Below are 22,860 nucleotides of genomic sequence, written 5' to 3' on the forward strand. Positions count from 1 at the left end.
AAGGGACAAAATCGAAATTCTGAAAATCACTAAAGGCCACTAAAACAAAGTTCTCACACAATATAACTACATGTATCAAACCCAACTTGCAATGTATAATTTCAAAAATAAAAAAAAAATGCCTGAGACTTATTTTTAGCATCTTCCCTGAGGGATGAATCAAAATTCTGAAACAACTGCCGCACAGTATAATTATGAATAATAGCACAATGGAGGACGACTACCAATCTGAAAATGTTTTTAAAAATTTAGTGGGTTGGAGTTAAATCTCATTTCAATCCACTTATTTGATTTTGAAAATAGCATATAAACATACTTTTCTTGAAAAAATCTATTTTGCCACCTGTACTTCTTGCTTCATTGACAACAAAAACGTGTGAACAGACTCCACATCTCATATGGATTTCATCTGTAGGAACCGATTCAGACAAATTTTTCAGTTCTGAAAAATAGAATTTATTAAGTATATGGATTGCTGTAATTAGAAATTACCTTGTCTGATACTTTGTTACAACTGAAAATATGTTGTTTCGTGTCACTGAAAAGAAAAATTGTATGTGGATAATTTACTTTCACAGCGCCCTTCACTCTTGACCAACAACAACCAAGAGAGGTTGCAACACCTTCATGAGCATTTGATGAGCTTTCCTTTAAAAAGATACTAGTATATGTCCCGCCCCTACCGACCACAGGGTGTGACGAAAGTATATTGTACGAGAATAAGGTGAGATACAGCAACAGGTAAATGTGGGTTTTTTTAATGGTTATTGAAAACCTTTTTACATTTTAAAATCTATCTTTGATGTGTTATACTTCCTCAGCCATAATTGACCTTTCATCTCTACCAGATTTTCATATTTACCGGACTTAACATAGAAACAGCACGACGGGTGCCGTTAACGGTACAGGAAGAAATGCTTACCCTTCCGGAGCACATGATTTCACTTCCGGTTTTTAGCTAGTTCGTGTTGTTTATCATATTTTTTTTTTTTGGTATTTTTGTGTTAATTGTTGTTAAGGCCTTACGTTGTCGTTAAATTTATTAGTTTCTGTTTAACCCTTGGATTTGGTTGTAATCATCTCACCTTTACAAAAAGTCTCAAAGTCTTCTTTTTGTCTTTCAGTTCTTTCAATATTTTCTCCAAGTTTTATTTTCTTCACAAGAACGTTGTATTCTGCTTCCTCTTGTTTGGAACGACGTTTCCGGAATGGCTTGTATGTCTTTAATTTCCTGTTTGTACTCACTGGCAATGCCTCACATCCCTCAACCAGAACTATTGTATTTCCAGACCAATTAACAATTTTCTGAATGACATGGACTATAAAAAAAATATTCAATATTAAGATCACAGTATTGTTGTTGACACACCATTAATTTGGATATATGAAGAATTCATAGATTTCCAAAGGTCGTAAATATACAAACAGGCAGTTTTTAAGACATGTTTTAATTTTTTTTACGAGGAACTCAAACTAAAACTAAAATGAGAAAACAATCTTATGAAAATTGAGTTCAGAGTGTGTGAATTAATATATGAAATGTAAAAGTAGGACACCGTGACCTACATTATGTATTGTCCCAAAATCATTGACCCCCATTCCCACATCCTCGCGATCATATTTACTAAATTTGAACTTTGTAGCTTTTGCGGTTAAAGATAATCTAGCTAGCTTCGATAGATGACACCAGAGACATATCATACAATATTATATGTCTCTGATGACACAGACGGCCGACAACGATGGACAATATGACGACTATGTATCCCGAATTATCGTCAGGATAAACATATAATTTATATATTTAATGGACCTATATTATCTTTTTGAAATTGCAAATAATTTATTATTTGTTTATAGTCACCTTATTAGCCAACACATAGAAAACATAATGGTGTCACTGTGGTAGAACAAATTAAACCCGTTTTAAAACACCGGCCCTCTTCACCTTTACTGCTACGTTAGAAAGTTTCTGTTGTAGGAATATCGTTTTAAACCATGTCACCGTAGAGTCACATTATATTCGGCATATGGGCTTCGCTCATTGTTGAAGGCCGTACGGTGACCTATAGCTGTTAAGTTTCTTTGTCGTTTTGTCTCTTGTGAAGAGTTGTCTCATTGGCAATTACACCACATCTTCTTTTTTATATATGCAGTTGTCCCATTGGGTCGATCCAACAGACTGTCATGTGCCTATTTGGGTGTTCCAGTAGCAGAACCAGGAGCGGGTCCCAGGTTTGAAACCCTCCCTTTTTGTTTGACAACATTGTGTCCCTTCTCTGTAATAAATCTTTCCTTCGGCACTGCTTATTAGTGATCACGAACAATAATTATTTTGTCTGTCAAGTTTATAATTTATAACATGCTTTTCAATGCCAAATGAAATGTAAATCCTCAATAGATGATCATAGATGTTTTTTATAATATCTCATGATTTAAATGTCTTCAATTATTCATGTTATATATACGTATGCCTCTTTAAAACTCAACCTTTTTCTTGTATTTACCCTGCAGTTATTCTAACACTAAATACTATTTGTTAGCATACTGTCATAGAGGAGATATGGAATCATTCGATCAGGAGCATGTGAAAATGTGAACACGTAATTTTCGGCGCTTGGTAATTATAATGCAGTGCCGGCTCTGGTTTAATTAGAGAGGACGATATGCAAGATATGTTCGGACGGGCAATAATGATCCATACAGTAATTAAATGAACTTGAGAGATTCGCGTTGTCAATGTTATGGAGGTTTATTTGTCACTAACACAAAAGGTGGGGAAAGGGAGGGGGGTGCAAATGGCAATGCAGTTGATCGAGTATCTCAAAGTGCTTACCATTTATTTCACTCGGAGAACCTACTAAAAGTGGTCTCTCCAAATCCCACTGACTTTGGGTTTGTATAATGTAGTTTGTATTTGTTTTGGTGTCGAGTCTGTATAATTTTAGTTCAAAAGAACCCACACCTATGGAGGCTGCGTGTTCTTTGATGCGAGCAAAGTCTATTAAATGTTGTTTAAAACCATTCAAAGTGGTGTGCTTCTTGAAGCATATTGGTATTCTAGTGAGGAATCTCTCCTTCACAGATTGTTCATTTGAATAAAAGCTTAACACACATGGAACAACAGAATTTTCATCAAATTCGTCTGCTATGACCTCTGACATCTTTAAAGATAGACGATAACCCGAGTAGAATGAACCGAAAAGATCCGAAATCCGAGTAGAAGTATCGGAAACCAGTTCATATTGACTGAACCCTATAGTCTGCATGCGCGTAGCTACGTTTACGTCAAAACGCCCGGGCGTACACTTGAATTTTGAAAATGAAAAAAAAAAAAAAATAAAATCAGAAAATGTGGTTAAAAGCACATCAGCCGTGTGATTCTTTTTGCAGTGGATTGTAATTGTGAATAAAAAGGGACTGAATTTACTTTAATCAACTAGATCCTATTATAGATTTCTTCCAATTTTCTGTAAATGTCTGAATCTACTTTGAATTCTGCGTACTTTTCTTATATTTATACAATTCATTATCTGCTGAGATTCGATATGCGGTTTGCATTTTTTGTCGAGCCTGTGATTTATGTCTAAAAAGCGAGTCAAAGCGTCGTCGGCGGCGTCAATATTAAGATTTCGAATTGATAAAGTGTTTTGAATGGCTCTCCGTGAAATTTTACGAAAGTTGGAAGAAAAATGTTCCTGATCAAAAGAGTATCCAGAGCAATATAATAATGCTTTAATTTTCCCGCATTTAACGGATAAAAGGTATTCTTTCTGCAATCAATAAGTGGTCACAGTTTGGGCTTAAAGTTTGTTTATTCTTAATTAAACATTTTACTACTTTGTCAAACCTTTATCGAATTTGATAAAAGTTTGAAAGAGGTTTTTAAAATTTTGAAAGCATTTGTTTACGTTTATTTTCTGATCTTTACTCATAGCCGGACTTTCTTTACGCAATTAATTGTTTTTTTAATGATCAATTTATAAAACATCATAGATTGTCATGAAATATTGGCACACTTAAATATTCTAGATCAAGAAAAAATATAAAAAGAGAATTTTAGGTTTTTTTTAAAACAATTTAAGGGACTGATAAACTGATTCACTTTTTGTGGGAAGAAATCATAGGTGTTCCAGGGAATTTTTATATTGCACCTGTTAGAATTATATCTGCATGTCCATTAAAAGGTGCTTTTGTCGATTGTATGCTCACTCACGGCTCTCTTTAAACATATTTGAAAGTAATATTGGTTTGGACGTTTTCTCTAAAACCAATGACCACTAGCTTCCAGTTTAACACGATGAATAAGTTAAACATATTTCAAAATTAAACATAAAAATAAACCAATTAGATTCAAAAGTATGTTGCTATTAATGAATTTTTACTGACAGGAATGGTAGATCTCATTCTCGATAACTCGATAGCTTTCGGGGACTTCGTCCCCTCGAAACCACTACCAGCAGGTGCTTTGACATTGAACGGTTGGCACCCCCTTAGACCCTCGCCAAAGCTCGGGAGTACACGTAAAAATGACCCAGCTACGCCACTGGTCTGTTATCACGAAACCAAAAAAGGTTTCACCAAGTTTGTTTTCACTTTTATATTTTTACAATGATAATTTTGATAATTTTCTTTAAATTTTAAGAAGGGAAAATTCTGTAAACACTTAATTTTTATCGTTTTCTTTTATTAATTATTCAATATTCATTATATTTTTAGACCACGCATTTCTCTAATCTTTATTTTTTTGGCCCGTTATTCTCTAATCTTTATTTTTTAAGGGCATTATTCTCTAATCTTTTAACCCCATCCAAACCCTCTTGTATTAATGTTTCTGACGTCATCTTTGTCTGATTAAAATGTAGAAAATGGAGAAGATGTGTTTTTATGTGTCAGTTTGTTATCGCCTCCATCCATGCTACCAGAGCTATTCCCCTAGTCTGTAATACACTCGGTAATACATATCCCATTTAAATATAAAACAATGGAGGTCAGGACCTATAGCAGTTACTGCCAATTGTACTTCCATTACTTTGCAGTGGCGGATCCAGAACTTTTCCTAAGGGGGGGGGGGGGGGGGGGGGCTGACTGACCTAAAAGGGGGGGGCGCTCCAGTCATGCTTCAGTGATTCCCTATATAATCAACCAAATTTTTCCCACGAAAGGGGGGGCCGGGCCCCGCAGGCCCCCCTGGATCCGCCTATGCTATGTTATAACATACGGGTCTTTTACAAAACGGTTAATTTACAATTCTATGAACCCTGGTCTGTACTTTGTATTTTAGAATAAAATGGGAAAAATAAATTCATATGATCCGGATGTTTGATAAAACCATCAGTGGTCCGAGTTTTACTTTTTCTCATTCTAGAAATTGACCCCAGAATACTAGTTCCCTGTTTATCTTTGTAACCTTGTATGAGACTCCTTTTATTGATAGTAAAGTCGAGTATCACGTTCTTTTTAATACGGTCCAAAGTACACAAAACGTTTTTTGTTTTCTAGTGTTTGTTGAAAAAACTAACCCGTTGACTATGGGGTGGGTTACGCACAAAATTCAATATTGTGTGGCACTAACGTTTGGAATATTTTTCGCTGCCATGTCAGTAATGGGTCTTATTTGGAGATTTATTCGACATCCAATTAAATCATTCACGACTGCATGGCCAAAGACCAGAGATGTGATGCCAGCCTGTTTGAATGACCCAACATTGGGTTCTCACGGCTTTATACATTTAGAGGCAAGTATTCATTTTAATCTGACTTTCTGTACAGTAGGTCTGTGCTGAGACTACTATAACACATGTGTTATAGTAGTCTCAGGTCTGTGTTATTATGTACCAGTCGCATGACAATGTCACTTTCCGATATCAAATATCAATGCCAATGGCTAACATTTTCAACGCTTACTAAAAGACGAAAGAAACGATTTTAATTCTTTTTTTAAGTTGCATTCTCCATATTTTTTATCAAAATTCTTGTTAGTGTTAATATTAAAGTTACAGTACAGTTAAAATGACAAGTTGAAGTTATGTCACAGAGCATATTGTTTTCTACGGACGGTTGACCATGTTGAACTACTTGAATACAGAATAGATCTTTAAAATAGACAAGTATTTAACTGAAAATCGAAAAAAAACCCACTATTTGCTCTCATGAAAGAGCCTGTGTCGCTTAAATTACCTGATTCTACTTTCGTTTTGAAAAATCATAATAATAAATGATAGGTTACAACCATAACCAATACTCTTATAATGATTGGAGCCAAATTTTGTTTAATATTGTCCCTTTAATTTAGTTTAAAAAAAAAACCACAAGAATCAATACATTCTGCTGAATTATATAGAATCTGTAAAGTTATTTTTTTTTATAATTTTTATTGATATTTCTGCCTTTTTTAAAGAGTTATTTCCCTTTTCAATGCAAATCGCCGTAGGAATTTTAAATTTTCAGTCTTCCACAAGTTATATTTTGTTGGACTTTTTTTCTGTGTACGTTTGGGATATAATGCTACCTGTAGATTAAAACTTAACAAGATGCTCCACAGGGCGCAGCTTTATACGACCGCAGAGGTCGAACCCTGAAGGTTGGGGACAGTATGGACACACCATTCAAGCTGGATACAGCTCTGAATTTGGATTGTGATTAAACAGTTGACACAGCATAGGTTTCTGACACAGACTGAATGTGGTCTAATGAACTTAATTTTTTTTTCTATTGAGCAATTTACTTTGCTGTTGAATATTAATACTCTCAAAGAAAAAATACTAAGACATTTTCTTTTTAAATTCTGAAATCTGAAATGAGGAAAAAAAATTGACCCTCACCCCAATTTTTTTTTTCACTTCCCCCTTTCCCTTATTCCAAAAATGATCTCAATTCAAATTTCTAATGGAGTTTGCAACAATAACTACTCATTAAATATATCATAAAATATTAAAATATAAAATGTCATATGTAGTCATGGCTAAAATTAATATGATTAATAGTAACTTCTAAAAAAATAAATGGGAAATGTGTCCAAAAGAACACAGATGATGCCCCCACTAGCATATAACGTTTTAAAGGGATATAACTCAAAAAAATTGAACTTTAACTGAGTTTAGAGGTAATAAGCATTATATATACACATTTCATTAAATTTAGTTGAGACAAACTTAAATTATAAGAACAGAAACGAAAAAAATTGTCCACTTGTAAAGGGGCATAACCCTGGAATGGTAATCAAAGTGTTTGTAATCACTGAATGGTAAAGATTGCTTTAATTTATCAGTTGGTAGTAAAGTGAATATTGCATTGTATATATTGTTTATAGCATTGATTTAAGTTGATTCAACTTCTATTCTGGACAAAGAAAGATAACTCTAATTTTCAAAGAAGATTATATAAAACATTGGTTTTAGGTGATTCAACAACCATTCTGGACAAAGAAAGATAACTCCAATTTATTGACTTGAAACTACAAAAATGCTTGTTTTTGGCCCCTTTTTGGCCCTTTATTCCTAGACTGTTTGCCCCATAACCCTTAAAATATATCTCAACCTTCTACTTATGGTATTAGCATTGTGGTACAATTTCAGAACAATTGAAATACTTATACAAACTTATTGTTCTGACACTAGATAAATGCTATTGTTGGGCCCTTTAGGCCCCTAATTCCTAAACCTTAACCCCCCAAATCAATCCCAAGCTACCTTTTGTGGTTATAAACATTGTGTTAAAATTTTATTGATTTCTGTTTACTTATACTAAAGTTATTATCCGGAAACCATAGGTCTTCTGACGACGACGACGACGTGATACCAAAAAGGACCGCAAAATGTTTTGCGGTCGTATAAAAATCATCTGTCAAAAATACTTTAAGGTTAGGGTCAAGTATATGCTAGATTGACTGGACTATACCAATTTTAAACAAATAAAGTCGTCTTGAAGGCCTCCAGATTTGGAAAATTTAGTGATCACCCATAGAACCGGTTTGACCACAACATACATGACATAATAATTTCAAGTTTATTTACAATTTACAGTGTCTACATGTTAAGCATATTTAAATGAGCATATGTTTTAATAGTTTAGGACTTAGTGTGACCATAGTACACGGATGCCCCTATCGCACTATCATTTTCTATGTTCAATGGACCGTGAAATTGGAATAAAAACTCTTATTTGGCATTAAAATTAGAAAGATCATATCATAGGGAACATGTGTACTAAGTTTCAAGTTGTTCGGACTTCATTCAACTTCATTAAAAAACTAATTTGGCCAAAAATTCAACCTGAATCGGGACAGACGGATAAACAGACGAACGAACGGACAGACGAAAGGACGGAAGAACGAACGAATGAACGGACGAACAAACGAAGGGACGCACAGACTAGAAAACATAATGCCCCTCTACTATCGTGGGTAGAGCATAAAAATACAGGCAAAGTTTAGATGTTTGTGAAGTGTCCTATATTTTGACTTTAGTGGAACTTTAATCTAAGTCCCTCACTGGCGGTCATCTTGGATGATAGTTCGACTACAAAGTTACAACACTTGGTCAGCACCTTAGGAGGAACATCCATGCCATGTTTGGTTTCATTCTATTCAGTGGTTCTCTAGAAGAAAAACACGTGTATGTATTTCCCATAGGGCCCTATGTTAAACTTACTCTCCCTGCTGACAGCCGGCATCTTGCATGAAAAACCAGCTACAAAGTAACACCACTTGGTCAGCCCCTCAAAAGAAAACTTTTAGGAATTTTGGTCCTCAATGCTCTTCAACTTCGTTCTTTATTTGGCCTTTTTAACTTTTTTGGATTCGAGCGTCACTGATGAGTCTTTTGAAGACGAAACGCGCGTCTGGCGTAAATACAAACTGTAATCGTGGTATCTATGATGAGTTTTTTTTCATACCATGTTTGGTTTCAATCCATTAAGTAGCTTTGTAGGAAAAAAACCATTTGTGTATATTTTCCATAGTGTCCTTTGTTAAACTGTTTAACTTAGTCCCCCGTTGGCAGCCATTTTGGTTGATGGATATGTGTAACAAAATATTGTCCCCCATGAAATATTGTCTGTCGGACAAAATTTCATATAAAATATTGTCCACTGACAGTATTTCATAATGAAATATTGTCCTGGACAATAATTTATTATGAAATAGTGTCCTTGTCCATGAAATTTTGTCACCTCCTTCTGGACAATATTTCACTATGAAATTCTGTTCATGACAATACTTCTCTATGAAATACTTGCTTTAAAAATATTTTGTAGTCGAATTATTACACAATTTGAAATAGTACATAAGCATGCAGCATGCACATTTTAAGATTTATAATTGAAATGGTTTTGTATAGCAAGGAATTTCTATTATTACTAATAGTGAGTTTCAAATTTGCATAGATACATTACAAATGGTTAAGTATATATTAAAGAATTGTCTAACGTGTTTGTTTCATTGTATTACATTATAATATACAAATATAAGTTATGCACTGACAATCACTTATTTTGTAAATCTATACACAGGCACATGCCGCAGTAAAAAAATCCTATATACCATGTATACCTTCTCTAACATGAATATATGTTAATAACCTCCCCTTCATGAGACAAAATTCAATGACAATCTGTCTACGAAATATTGTCTCAATAATCACAAAATATAACCAAAATATAACCTCCCTTTAACAGGACAAAATTTCATAGTATTCATCTGTGAAATATTGTCTCAATTCACACAAATATAACCTCCCTTTAACAAGTCACAATTCCATAGTATTCATCTACGAAATATTGTCTGTATAGAGATAGAGACAAAATTTCACTATGTAAATATGTCCTTCTCTGGACATTTTTCCATAGACGAGGACAATATTTCATGATACATAGTTATGAAATATTGTCTTGTGGTACAATATTTCATAGGACAATATTTTGCTTTACATATGCTACAAAGTAACAACACTTGGTCAGCACCTCATGAGGAACATTCATGTTTCTTGCCATGATGATATTCAGTGGTTCTTCAAAAGAAGACTAACGTATGTATTTCACATAGGATTTCCCGCTGGTAGCCAGCTTAGATGATTGATTGGCTACACAGTAACAACACTTGGTGAACATTCATGCCATAGTTGGTTTCATTCCATTCAGTGATTTTTCAAAATAAGTCTTTTGCATGTAATTCACCAAAGGTCCTTTGTTAAACTTAGTTCCCCCGCTGACAGCCATCTTGGATGATTAATTAGCTACCAAGAAACAACACTTGGTCAGCACATCATTCATAACGGAACATTCATGCTAGGAAGAATTTCAAAAAATGTAAAAAGTTAACGACGACGACTGACGACGGACGTCAAGTGAAGAGAAAAGATCACTTAACATAGTTATTGTCCCTGATAAGTCAGATTGTAATTGATCTTCTCTGAACAATCAAAGGTGATGTCTTTACTTTACATAGAGTCATTGTCCGTGAAAAGTCAGATTACACGGACAATAACATGTATATGTATGGTGCGGGAGTTTCTCGCTACATTGAAGACCCATTGGTGGCCTTCGGCTGTTGTCTGTTCTATGGTCGGGTTGTTGTCGCTTTGACACATTCCCCATTTCCATTCTCAATTTTATTAAAGATAGACCTCATTAATCTGACTTTTTATGGACAATACACCGACATTATCTCTTTGTTTAAAGAGAAACCTGAGGTATTTCACTTTTCATATGGTAACTTTATGTTTAGGAGAGACCATATTAATCGAAATTTTCACATATTTTAGAAGAGACGTCAATAATCTGACATTTCGCGGGGTAACTCTATGTTTATGAGAGACCTCGCTACTTTTCGCGGGTTAACTCTATGTTTAGGAAAGACCTCAGTAATCTGAATTTTCGCGGGGTAACTCTCTGTTTAGGAGAAACCTCAGTAATTTGACTTTTCACGGGGTAACTCTATGTTTAGGAGAGACCTCAGTAATCTGACTTTTCACGGGGTAACTCGAGATCTATGTTTAGGAGAGATCTCAGTATTCAGACTTTTTACAGGGTAACTGTGTTTATATAGGAGAGACGTCAGTAATCTTATTTTTCACGGGGTAACTCTATGTTTAGAAGAGACAATAGTAGTCTAACTTTTCACAGGGTAGCTCTATGTTTAGGAGAGACCTCAGTTAACTGACTTGTCACGTTGTAGCTCTATGTTTAGAAGAGACCACTGTGTTTATATAGGAGAGACGTCAGTAATCTTATTTTTCACGGGGTAACTCTATGTTTAGAAGAGACAATAGTAGTCTAACTTTTCACAGGGTAGCTCTATGTTTAGGAGAGACCTCAGTTAACTGACTTGTCACGTTGTAGCTCTATGTTTAGAAGAGACCACTGTACTCTTACTTTTCACAGACAGTATCTCTATTTCAGGAGGTACGGTTGCATTATGTGGCATGTGGAGATGAATCTAAACCATTAATGCTATTTCTGCATGGTTTCCCTGAATTTTGGTATTCGTGGAGACATCAAATCAGAGAGTTTAAGAAAGATTACAGGTATTTTAAATTTTTAATTGGTTTTGATTTTCTTATGAAAAGATCAAATGAAACTTTACAAAAAACTAGATGAAAAATTTAAGGAAAACATAATTTTATGCGACTGTCATACAAGTGAGAGGTTAAGCTAGCTTTAAAACCAGGTTTAATCCACCATTTTCTACCTAAGCAAATGCCTGCTCCATGTCAGTAATATGACTTGTTATCCATTCGTTAGCATTGATGTGGGTGAGCATTTGAGTTTGCCATTTTATTACGGACTTTTCGTTTTGAATTTTCCTTACAGTTCGGTGTTTTTGTTATTTTACTTTTTATGTCATTTTGAAAATGCTTGAATATAACACATTACTAAGATTATACAAATAAGGCAGCAATCATTTAAATCTTAGTCAAGATCATGATAAGTGTAAGTCAGGATAAAAATCTAAATCAGGATACATTTTAATACTAAAATGAAATTCGCACAAATGGAGAGATGGACCAGGACTGCAAAAAGTGTGATATAATAATTCTGCGCCTAATTCAGGCGTGGTTTTGAATATAAATGTGTTGTTAATTCCAGATGCGTGGCCATCGACTTGAGAGGATATGCCGACTCTGACAAACCAAGTGGTGTAGCAGCCTATAAGACGGAGAAAATGATTGCAGATATCAAACAACTGATCCCAGCGATGGGTAATTAGCTAATAGTATAACTTAGGAGCTAGGAGACCAGGCGTCACTCTTTCAGATGATCTGTATGACTTGGTATCGAAAACGAATTTTCGACGGATTTTCACTTATAACAGGCACCAATACGTGTGCTGGAACTATACCCGATAATACCGGATTAACGGTTGTAACATATTGATTTTATCTTGGAAGGATATCGCTTGTTCTTTCTGTCTTTTGGATTGTGACCGTATAATTTTATCCCCACTATTAAAATTGACTATACTCCCTTGTATCACCAAAAGTTATTTCAAATATAAAGACATAAAACAATTAATTTATATCGAAATTAGATTGAAAAAGTGAAAATGTTTTTAGCCACAATTGTTTTCTTTTCTATTTACAAAGGCTACAGCACTTGTGTATTGGTTTCTCATGACTGGGGTGGCGTGCTTGCATACCAGTTTGCTGCTAAACACCAGGATATGATAAATAAGCTGATTGTTATGAATGCTCCTCATTCTGGATCATTCCAAGAGTATATGAGGAAAAATAAATCACAGGCCAAGAAGTCTTGGTAGGTTAACCATTTAATAAGAAAAGGGGGTTATTGGAGTAAATTTTATTTACAATACATTATATCTAAACATTTCAATAAAAACTGTGATATAGAAAATGTTTTAATTCAATTTCTCCATACTCAAACTTCGTGTCAATCAATTCTGTTATCAGAAAGTTGTACCATGAATTAAGAACAAGCAACCGTGATTTCTTCGTCATATCAAACTTGAAATCTAGAAAGGATACTGAAAAGAACCAAACCTCTAGAGCCCACGCCTTATTGAGGTAAAACGATAATAGACACAACTGTCACGGAAATGTCCAACTTGATCGATTTAAGTGACAAAGCAAAATTCCTTTAGCAGAAAAAAGAAAACGAAGTAAAACCTTCAATTACAATTATTTATAATTATGTTTTGATAATTATAATATTTTGTATATATATGTTGTTTAAATACAACTTCAACTGAGGAAAGGCTTGATAGTATCATGCATGTTAGGGGTTATATAACTTCATATGTCTACAGCGCTGAAGATAAAACCTTAACCGAGGTACGGATCTAAGTTCAATCATTTAAAGCATGTGTAAGAAGTTTACCTGGAGTTGAATTCAACAAAACAACAGAAACAAACGTAGGGTTAATTGTTATTCCATTGTCACGATATTTAACTCAAGAATAAACGACAGGATCGAGGTCAGATGATTGCTGCTTGATTTGTTGGCGTCCTGAAATTCATGAAAATTTCCTGAAGTGTTTGCCACTGCATGGTCGCAAGTCATAATACTCAATCAATCAATCCTACTGAGCGAGGGCTTACCAGCCTCTCAATGTTGTTCAGAACCATTAGTCAATCAATCAATCCGACTGAGCGATGGCTTACCAGCCTCTCAATGTTGTTCAGAACCATTACTCAATCAATCAATCCGACTGAGCGAGGGCTTACCAGCCTCTCAATGTTGTTCAGAACCATTAGTCAATCAATCAATCCGACTGAGCGATGGCTTACCAGCCTCTCAATGTTGTTTAGAGCCATTAGTCAATCAATCAATCCGACTGAGCGAGGGCTTACCAGCCTCTCAATGTTTTTCAGAACCATTAGTCAACCAATCAATCCGACTGAGCGATGGCTTACCAGCCTCTCAATGTTGTTTAGAGCCATTAGTCAATCAATCAATCATTTTTAATTTGTAGGTACATAATGTTTTTCCAAACACCCTGGATTCCTGAGATAATTTTCTGGCTGTTTGATTATGAAACCGTAAAACAAGTGTTTACTGGTAAACGTAGCGGCTTAGCTGTAGCAAAAATGTCAGAAGAAGATGTTGAGGCATATAAATATGCATTATCTAGACCAGGTATGTACTATATTGTATACACGACAAGCTATATGGCTGTTAAAACACATTGTCGATTTGTTTCTGCTTAAACATGTTACATATTTATAAAGTATAACACTTTTTAATATAAACACTATCATATGTTTGAATCTTCTTAATCAGTTACAGAAAACCATCAACGTTCTCATGTGTATTTCTGGTGCATGCATGGTAAATGTTTCAAATTTATAATTTATGAAATTTTATCAAAACATAGAATAACACTTTTTTAATGATTAGTTTGATGTTGGTATTTCAGTTTGTTTTGTCATATTTTTTTGTACTATCATTTTCTATTTTTACAATATTTCTTCGTTTTTCTACGACTGTTGCTGGGAAGTATCATGGTAAGCTGATGTCCGTCCGTCATCAACATGTCGAGACAATAACTTAAAAATGCTTTAACCAGTTTGGTGAAACTTCAGTGAATTGTAATGTTATGTCTATTGATGTAAACTCCCTTCAGATTTTTATAAATATCAGATTTTCAGTTTGCAAATTTTGTATTATTCATTAAAAAAGAGGGATTTTCTAGTTTTCTTACAATAATTCAACAATGCTTTTAGCAGGTTTAATGAAACTTTTGTTAATTATTTAAATGTATTGAGGTTTTCATAAGTTTTATATTTTAAAATTCTGATATGACATTGAGGAGATATGGAACTTTATTCCTTGAAAAGCGACAGGCGAATCATGTGCTCTTAATAAGTTTATAGTATACATTTTTTTCAAGCACTACTTTCACAGAAAAATATAAATCTTAATTTCAGATTATTTGATTTTTTTCATATTGTTTATATTATATGTTTCTCTAAATGTACAAATTACATGTATTCAATAAGACGCTGGTTTAGTTATTCTAAACATTTCTCCTGTCTCCAAAAAAAATGAATTCTTAGCATCAGCACTGTGTCACTTAAATATAGTTCATTGGATCCCGTTAAAAAGTCAGTTTAATTCCAAATCCCTTTTGAGATTGAATCTAGTATCCAAAGAGCCCTACGAATTACAATGCCACGTTACTGGTTGCAAAAACTAGATTTGTTAAATTGTTGTGAAACGTTTTTAGATTTCTCCCGAGGTAACAGTAGCGACAACAGATGCAAATATAGAACTTCTGTAATTGCATTTTGTTTTGATAAAATTAGTATACTAGTAATAAATTGAGTGGTGTAGGGAATTTATGGTCCCTATTCGGATATGCATTCGACAACTAATCTGTCATTTTGACAGTATCACAAATAAAAAAAAGTACAATGTATTGATATTATAAATAATAAACATTAGATGAACCCAATACTCCGTTGTAAATGTATCAAATATCTACATTATGACTATATAGAAACACACTTTATCCTTAGTAAATTAATTTACCTCGGGACACAATGCATATGACTGTATAACTGATTTAATATGATACCAAATAAAATAGATGTGAGCAAAATAGGTCACAATTTTTTCTTCAACAATGTGCAAAACACATACCGTGTAGTCAGCTATAAAAACGACATTACTAAATGTAAAACTATTCAAACATGAAAACCAACGGCTTGATTTATAACAAGATAATATACAACGAAAAACATAATAGCAACCAACAACAAACAAGGAATTACTGCTCCGATATCAAGTTACATTTTAAAACATTGAATTAATCATTTAATATCATTTATAGGTGGACTTACTGCACCAATTAACTACTACCGAGCAGCCATGCGATACCCAGTGGGAAAGTTCATTAACAATATCATAGAGACACCAACATTGGTAATCTGGGGATGCAAGGATACTGCTTTAAACAAAGATCTGGCTGCGTTGCCAGCCAAATTTGTCCCCAATCTTACCGTTAAATATGTTGAAGATGCCAGCCACTGGGTACAGATGGATAGCCCGGCTGAAGTGAACAAATTGATGCGGGAATGGCTCAAAGCCTAAGGCTTGTGTCAGGATAGAGTTGTGAAAGGTTCTGACAGTGCCTAAGGCTTGTGTCAGGATAACTTTGGTTACAATCATAACCTAAAGGTTGTACATATAAACGTAGTTTTAGTGAACTATATTTCATAGGTTGATTTTTTTTACTAGTATCTGACAATCACTATCATAAATTTTATTATAAGAGTAGTTGATTGATTTTTTTATATTGTGATAAAATTATTTAGAGAAATTTGCAGCATTTATGGTGATGAAGAAAGTTTATCTTATGTTTCATTATTTTAGTCTTTGTACAATACATTTGTAATTGAAGCAACAGTTCCATTTTCATCTATGACAACAGTTTTAGAACACCAAACACAAACTTGTGTGACAGTGCATTATACATTATAAATGAAGAATGTTTCTTTGACTACCCGTATATAAACTAGTCTATACAATGATTGAAGCTATCTGAAACATTCTATGTAAGCTGAATACAAAACATTTAATTTAATCTCAGTGTGGGCAGATCTGATTTCATTAGCTGAAGGATAAATTAAATTCATAAATCCTACCAAACGCAACTGTATATTGGTTCAACATAAACCATTTGTTTGATATTGAACAGCCAGTGGTAAATAGTTCATGCATATATAGGACGTTGTAAGTAAACTAGAAAAAAATGTCCAAAAAAAATAAACAGAAATGTTGAAGAAAAGTTCAGTTTAAATTTGAAGGGGAACTGTTAGACTGGTTATGCTCCCTGTGTGACGTGTGCTTGTCGACTCATATTTACTAGTACTTGTGGTAAACATTCAGTAAGTAATTCACAAATCAAACAATCTAAGATAAATGATATTGATGTAAATGTATCCTTATATTGTTGTTGTGACAATTGTGAACCAAGGTTTAACGTATATCCAATTGACTTTCCCTCTGAGTATGCATGAAATATTTGTTGCTAGAAGTTAGCAAACAACAATCAATCAATCAGTCAAAATGACTAGGTCCTTGTTACTTTGTGACAATACTCAAAACACGCCTTCTTTACTTACCATTGATTTTATGTTGATAGTCCTAAATAAAATACCACAAGTATCGAATAAACTTTAATATGATCCAAGAAAATGAGGTCATGGTAAGAGAGGTGGGCAAGGGGGTTCCAATAACAGCAAAACAGTATGATTGATTTGGCTTAAAACAGATAACAAGGAATTGAAAAGGGATGATAACAGATAACAGTAAATGAAATCTTAAAATCAGCAGTTCTAGGACCAATACAGTAGATCTTATTATATGACTGGTTGTATGGACGTATAGCGATATATGGGGACTCTTTCACACGGATATGGATATTAAACTGCACATTGCTAGAAAACAAAGAAAATTAATATTGATACCAACGTTAAAAAAGTTAATAATGTAATACAAATAGACTGGAACTACGAAAAAGAGATTGAAAAAAACAGATAAAAAATTTTTGATCTACAAACCGAGTCCCTGTGTACAGAATCGCGAAAATCATGGATTTTAACAGAAAAAAAATTAATTAAATAACGGACTTTGGAAAAAAGAGAGAGAGCTTAAAATAATTGTCCTGTCTCCAAGTACTATATGACTTTTGATACCTTTTCTGAAATTCTCCAGACATAAAATCTTTTACAAAAATTCCTTCTACAACAGTTTACATACTTTCAACCAAGTACTAAATGCCCGCAATTTCGCAGGTGTGTTCTAGTAGAAATAGAAATTAGCTCAAGTGACTATTCTGATAGCATAATAGATATTGGCCGGAGTGACAATTTATTTGGATGAAACCAAGTGAAACACCAATCATGCATCTTATGTAAAATTATTGAATATGAAGAATTTGGGTGCCGGATTTGAACAACTGTTAGATTTTTAAAAGGATATTTGTCAATACATTAAATTGAAGACCCTTCTAGAGCTTCAACTTTCACTATGTGAAGCAGTTAAAAAGTTTTAAAAAAATTTGGTAGTCAGGGTTCTCTTTCATGTATATACAAAGAGGGGGAGTAGCACTTCTAAATGTAAATGATAAAAGCAAGAGGTGTTGTGTAATTCCTAAAAGGCAATTATATTTCACTCACATGCTCAAACTATTTTTTTTATTTTGTAAATAAGTATAAAGGAGATGTGGTATGATTGCCAATGAGACAACTCTCCAACAGAGACAAAAAGACACAGAAATTTAGCTAATCATGCCGCCTTCGACTATGAGCAAACCCATACGTCACCACAAAATATGTGACTATTATTGTTGTTGTTACAGATTATGTAAATAAATTGTATCTGATTTTATGCCCTTTATGAGCCCTGTAATTTGGGAAATCAAAATATTCTACAAAATACTGAACAAAAAAAATAACAACAAACAACAACCACTAAATTACAGGCTCCTGACATGGGACAGGCATATACAAAATGTGGAGGGGTTAAACATTTTAGTTGGCGCTCAACCCTCCCCTCAACTAGAACAGTTATATAACAGTACAACATAAGGTTGATTATGTGTTAGATAAATTATTGTAAAAGTTATAAGTGAATTTTAGTCAAATTTTGTACAAATTGAAATTGTTTTTGTAAAAAAAAATGTGTAGTAAGTCAAAATACAAATTAAATTTTTGTAGGAAAACTGTACAAAGTCAAAAATTATACAAACTATAATTCATACACATATTTTGTACAAATTATGTGTATACCAAGTTATACATCTAAAAACATGTTCACATGCAGACAATGGAATTTATTACAACTTGAGAATAATAATATGTACTGGAATGGTCCTCCATAGACTTCACTGATTTATGTTTATGTGATGTTAGTTTATAATGAAAAGCTTCTGCAAATACGTGACCTCCATATCACCAGTGGAAAGACACCAGTAGATATAAGAAGATGGGGTATGAGTGCCAATGAGACAAATCTCCATCCAAGTCACAATGTTCACTTATCTTCAATTTCTACTTAAGATTGACTGTCAAAATGTTAACATTCAAATTTTCAATAACAGTTAACATCAAATACAATCTCACAATAACAGATAACAATAAAAATAAAAGTCCTATGACAGCTAACAAGGAATAAGACAGTTACAGCTAACAGCAAATACATTTTCAGAATAACAGAAAACAAAGAATTAAATTACCAATTACCCCATTGCCCCCCCCCTCGTACGATAATCCAAACTTGAAATACAGCTAATAATCATTCAATACAACAAATCAAGTTGACATTGACTTATTGCTAAGAAACAGACTTTACCAAGAAAACTACATTGACCAATGAACCCTGAAAATGAGGTCAAGATCAGATGAATCATGCCAGACAGAAAAGTACACCTTACCCTCAATCTATGCATTAAAAATACTTGACATAATGCTTACAATATCTAAGAAACCAACTTAACTTAACATGAACCAATGAACCATGAAAATGATGTCACGGTCAGATGATACCTGCCAGACAGACATATCCACCTTCAGATCCTTCCATGCAACACATATGATAGACCTATTGCTTATAGTTATATAGAAAAACAGACCAAAACACAAAAACTTTACACCGGGCAATGAACCATGCAAATGAGGTCTAGGTCAAATAAAACCCGCGAGACTGACATCTACATCATAAAATATTTCCATACACAAAATATAGTTGACCTATTTAATATAGTATTAGAAAAAAAAGTACAAAACACATAAACTCAACTTTGACCACTTAACCATGAAAATGAGATCAAGGTCAGATGTTACATTCCATACACCAAATATAGTAGACCTATTGCTTATAGTATTTGATATATGGACTTGACCACCTTGTTCAGTGATCCATGAAATGAGGTCGAGGTTTAATGAAAACTGCCTGACGGGCATGAGGACCTTGCAAGGTACGCACATACTCCATATAGTTATCCTAATACTAAGAAAGAAATTAACATTACAAAAAAACATAACTTTTTTCAAGTAATCACTGAACCATGAAAAGGAGGTCAAGGAAAATGGGCATATGTAAGACGAAAACTTCGTAACATAAGGCATAAGTATGAAACATCCAGGTCTTCCACTTTCCAAAAATATGAAGCTTTTAACAAGTAAGCCGCCGCCGCCGCCGTTTCACTTTACCTATTTCGAGCTTTCTGCAACAGAAGTCGCAGACTCTATATATAAAAGTGGTTATTGTCTGATATCACTGAAGAGACTGCCTTTAAAAAGTTGTCAATGTATCACATGTATCATTATAAACTCACCTGACCCAAAGGGTTACAAACTCTTGCCATCACTTGGTCTAACAACAACCAATTCACCAACAAACAAAACCTAACACCTGTATACATTTGTAGATAATAATAAAAATGGTCTGGGAGAGTTGAAAGAATCCTTTCGTATAAAAAATAAAAATGAACGTTTAGTTTTGAAACCTTTTCCAATTAATATTCAAAAGTTGTCAATTTTTATTCTATTACTATTTTTTTTTTTAAATCGTATTCTTTTTTGTTCATATGACTAATAACATGATAATTTTACATGAATGACAAGGCGGGGAAATACACAGTATGGGAAATAGAATATCGCCTTTTTAATTATATACTTCCCGATTTCAATTTACTTAGATAATCATCAGAAACCAAGGAAATTATGAATGGTTTTCTAACCCATCCCTCTTCTTTTTACTGAGGAATTCTCTATAAAGATCTATAAACGATGCAGTCGATTACAAAATAAAAAACCCATCATTTATATGATGTAACATAATGGGCAGCTATACTAAATTTAATTGCAAAAGTGCAGCTACATCTTGACATACGAGTGATTATTGGCTGGGGAGTTTCCAGGATATTTGAAAAAAGGGGCGTAGAATACACTTTTTGCCGAGCGGAGCGATGCGAAATTTTTTTTGGACCTTTTTTTGGCTAAAAAACATAAAATAATTGTGAAATGCACTTATGTAACGGTTCCTGACATGGAGCATGTATATTTAATAGTCACTTAACTTAAAGTATCAGGGTTTTGATATTGTGTATGCGGAATTCTCTCAAATAATTGTCTATGGTATATTAAATTGAGTGGAAGGATCTAACCAGCAGTAGCCTGACCAATAACGAGAAATTCCAAATTCACGGGTATAAGGCGTTACTTTACTTTTCGATAGTCCTAGGCCAGGAATTTAAGAACGGTAGGAGTAATTCCGTTTGCTATGGTATAGGATCCATGGGGAAGGTCAGAAGCTCCTGGATTTCAACAATTTAGCAACAAATTATGAAGTATTATAACTGCCTTCATGATAGACAAATTTGTAAAAAAAAAAAAGGCCTTTGGATCATTCAAATTATATATTGATTGACATGTGGATATCAAATCTTTGGTAGAAGTTGTAAATTCAGTTAAAAGGTTATATGAAATGGGCATGACAAATGAAAAATAAATCTTTGACGATAGCTTTTTCTGAACTTTTACTCGTTTTGTTAAAACATACCTTTTCACTGTTTTGGTCTTTTGGAAAATGTTGTTTGTGCTGTATTTAGACCCTTTTACCAAGAAATTTTATCAAACGCAATCCTAGGTTTGAACGCTGTTTTCAATTTAGTAGATATAAAAAGATGTGGTATGAGTGCCAATGAGACAACTCTTCATCCCAGTCACAATTTGTAAAAGTAAACCATTAAAGGTCAAAGTACAGTCTTCAACACGTAGCCTTGGCTCACACCAAACAGTGAGATATACAGGGCCCCAAAAATTACTAGTGTAAACCCATTCAAACGGGAAAACCAACGATCTAATCAAACAATATAAAAAAAAACGATAAACACTTATATGAACCACATCAACAAACAACTATTGAACATCAGATTCCTGACTTAGGACAGGTGCAAACAATTGCAGTGGGTTTAAACGTTAAAATGCTACCAAACTTTCACCCTTATCTGTAGCAATAGTGTAACATTATAATACCCCGTTCTGAATAGTCAAATCTGACTCCTTCAAATGCAAGGGCGAAAAAACATAACCTCATTTCTGATATTTTAGCTGAAAATGCAATACCGGTTGTCGGAAAATACCTGCCACGGTATCATATATATAGTGAGTATCCCCCGGGTAGATGTAGAATGGCTATTGGGAAAATGTCACACCATGTATTACTTATACCGTTTTGGTTGTTAAAAAAGGTGTCCAAGTCGGATAGGGGAATCAGTATAAACAGAAATCAAAGTACGTGTTTAATCAATGAATATGATAAATTTCCATAATCAATACAATATAAGCAAATTACGATAGTTTTTTTTTCTCTTTTTTTTTTATGAAAAAGGGTGGGGGGGGGGGGGCGTACGCCCATCACGCCCTTACGTGGACCTGCCCCTGATTGGATTGTCTATAATAAATAGTAACTATAGTAAATTATATTTTAGTATAAGAACAATAAGAACAATACATTTTTTAAAAGTCTTTTAATAAGGTGGTAGTATTGATTTGATTTATAAATAAATTTTACGTTAATGTTACTGCATGGTTGTTTCCTTGCTAAGTTTATGTATATGATGATGAATCGACTTATCCAGCATTGTCAAAAAAGAAAGAGCGTTTAATATATTTAATAGATACGGATTCATTATTTGAATATAGAATTAAGTCAATTATCGTTTTGACATCTGAAGGCCTTTTTAATTATTTCCTGAGGCCGTGGGTTATAGTTGTCAGCGGATTTTATCATGATTCAAATGATTTTCTTACTAACTTCTTCATACATTAAAAATATAATTCTTTGTCACATGTGCGTTTCATATCTTTCCAGGTCAATTGATACATGATTTAAACA

The 22,860-nt window shown here is 33.7% G+C and overlaps 1 protein-coding gene across 1 annotated transcript; it reads left to right on the forward strand.

Moving 5' to 3' along the window:
• The first annotated feature begins 5,400 nt into the window (after positions 1 to 5,400).
• On the forward strand, positions 5,401 to 16,356 carry LOC143071905 (epoxide hydrolase 4-like). Its single transcript, XM_076246578.1, has 6 exons — positions 5,401 to 5,738; positions 11,398 to 11,522; positions 12,085 to 12,197; positions 12,582 to 12,750; positions 13,928 to 14,091; positions 15,788 to 16,356. The coding sequence occupies exons 1-6, from the start codon at positions 5,532 to 5,534 to the stop codon at positions 16,045 to 16,047; spliced, it is 1,038 nt and encodes a 345-aa protein (XP_076102693.1). The 5' UTR covers positions 5,401 to 5,531; the 3' UTR covers positions 16,048 to 16,356.
• Positions 16,357 to 22,860: the final 6,504 nt, after the last annotated feature.

This window comes from Mytilus galloprovincialis, chromosome 4 (genome assembly GCF_965363235.1).
Source record: "Mytilus galloprovincialis chromosome 4, xbMytGall1.hap1.1, whole genome shotgun sequence".
Classification (NCBI taxonomy): Eukaryota; Metazoa; Mollusca; class Bivalvia; order Mytilida; family Mytilidae; genus Mytilus; species Mytilus galloprovincialis.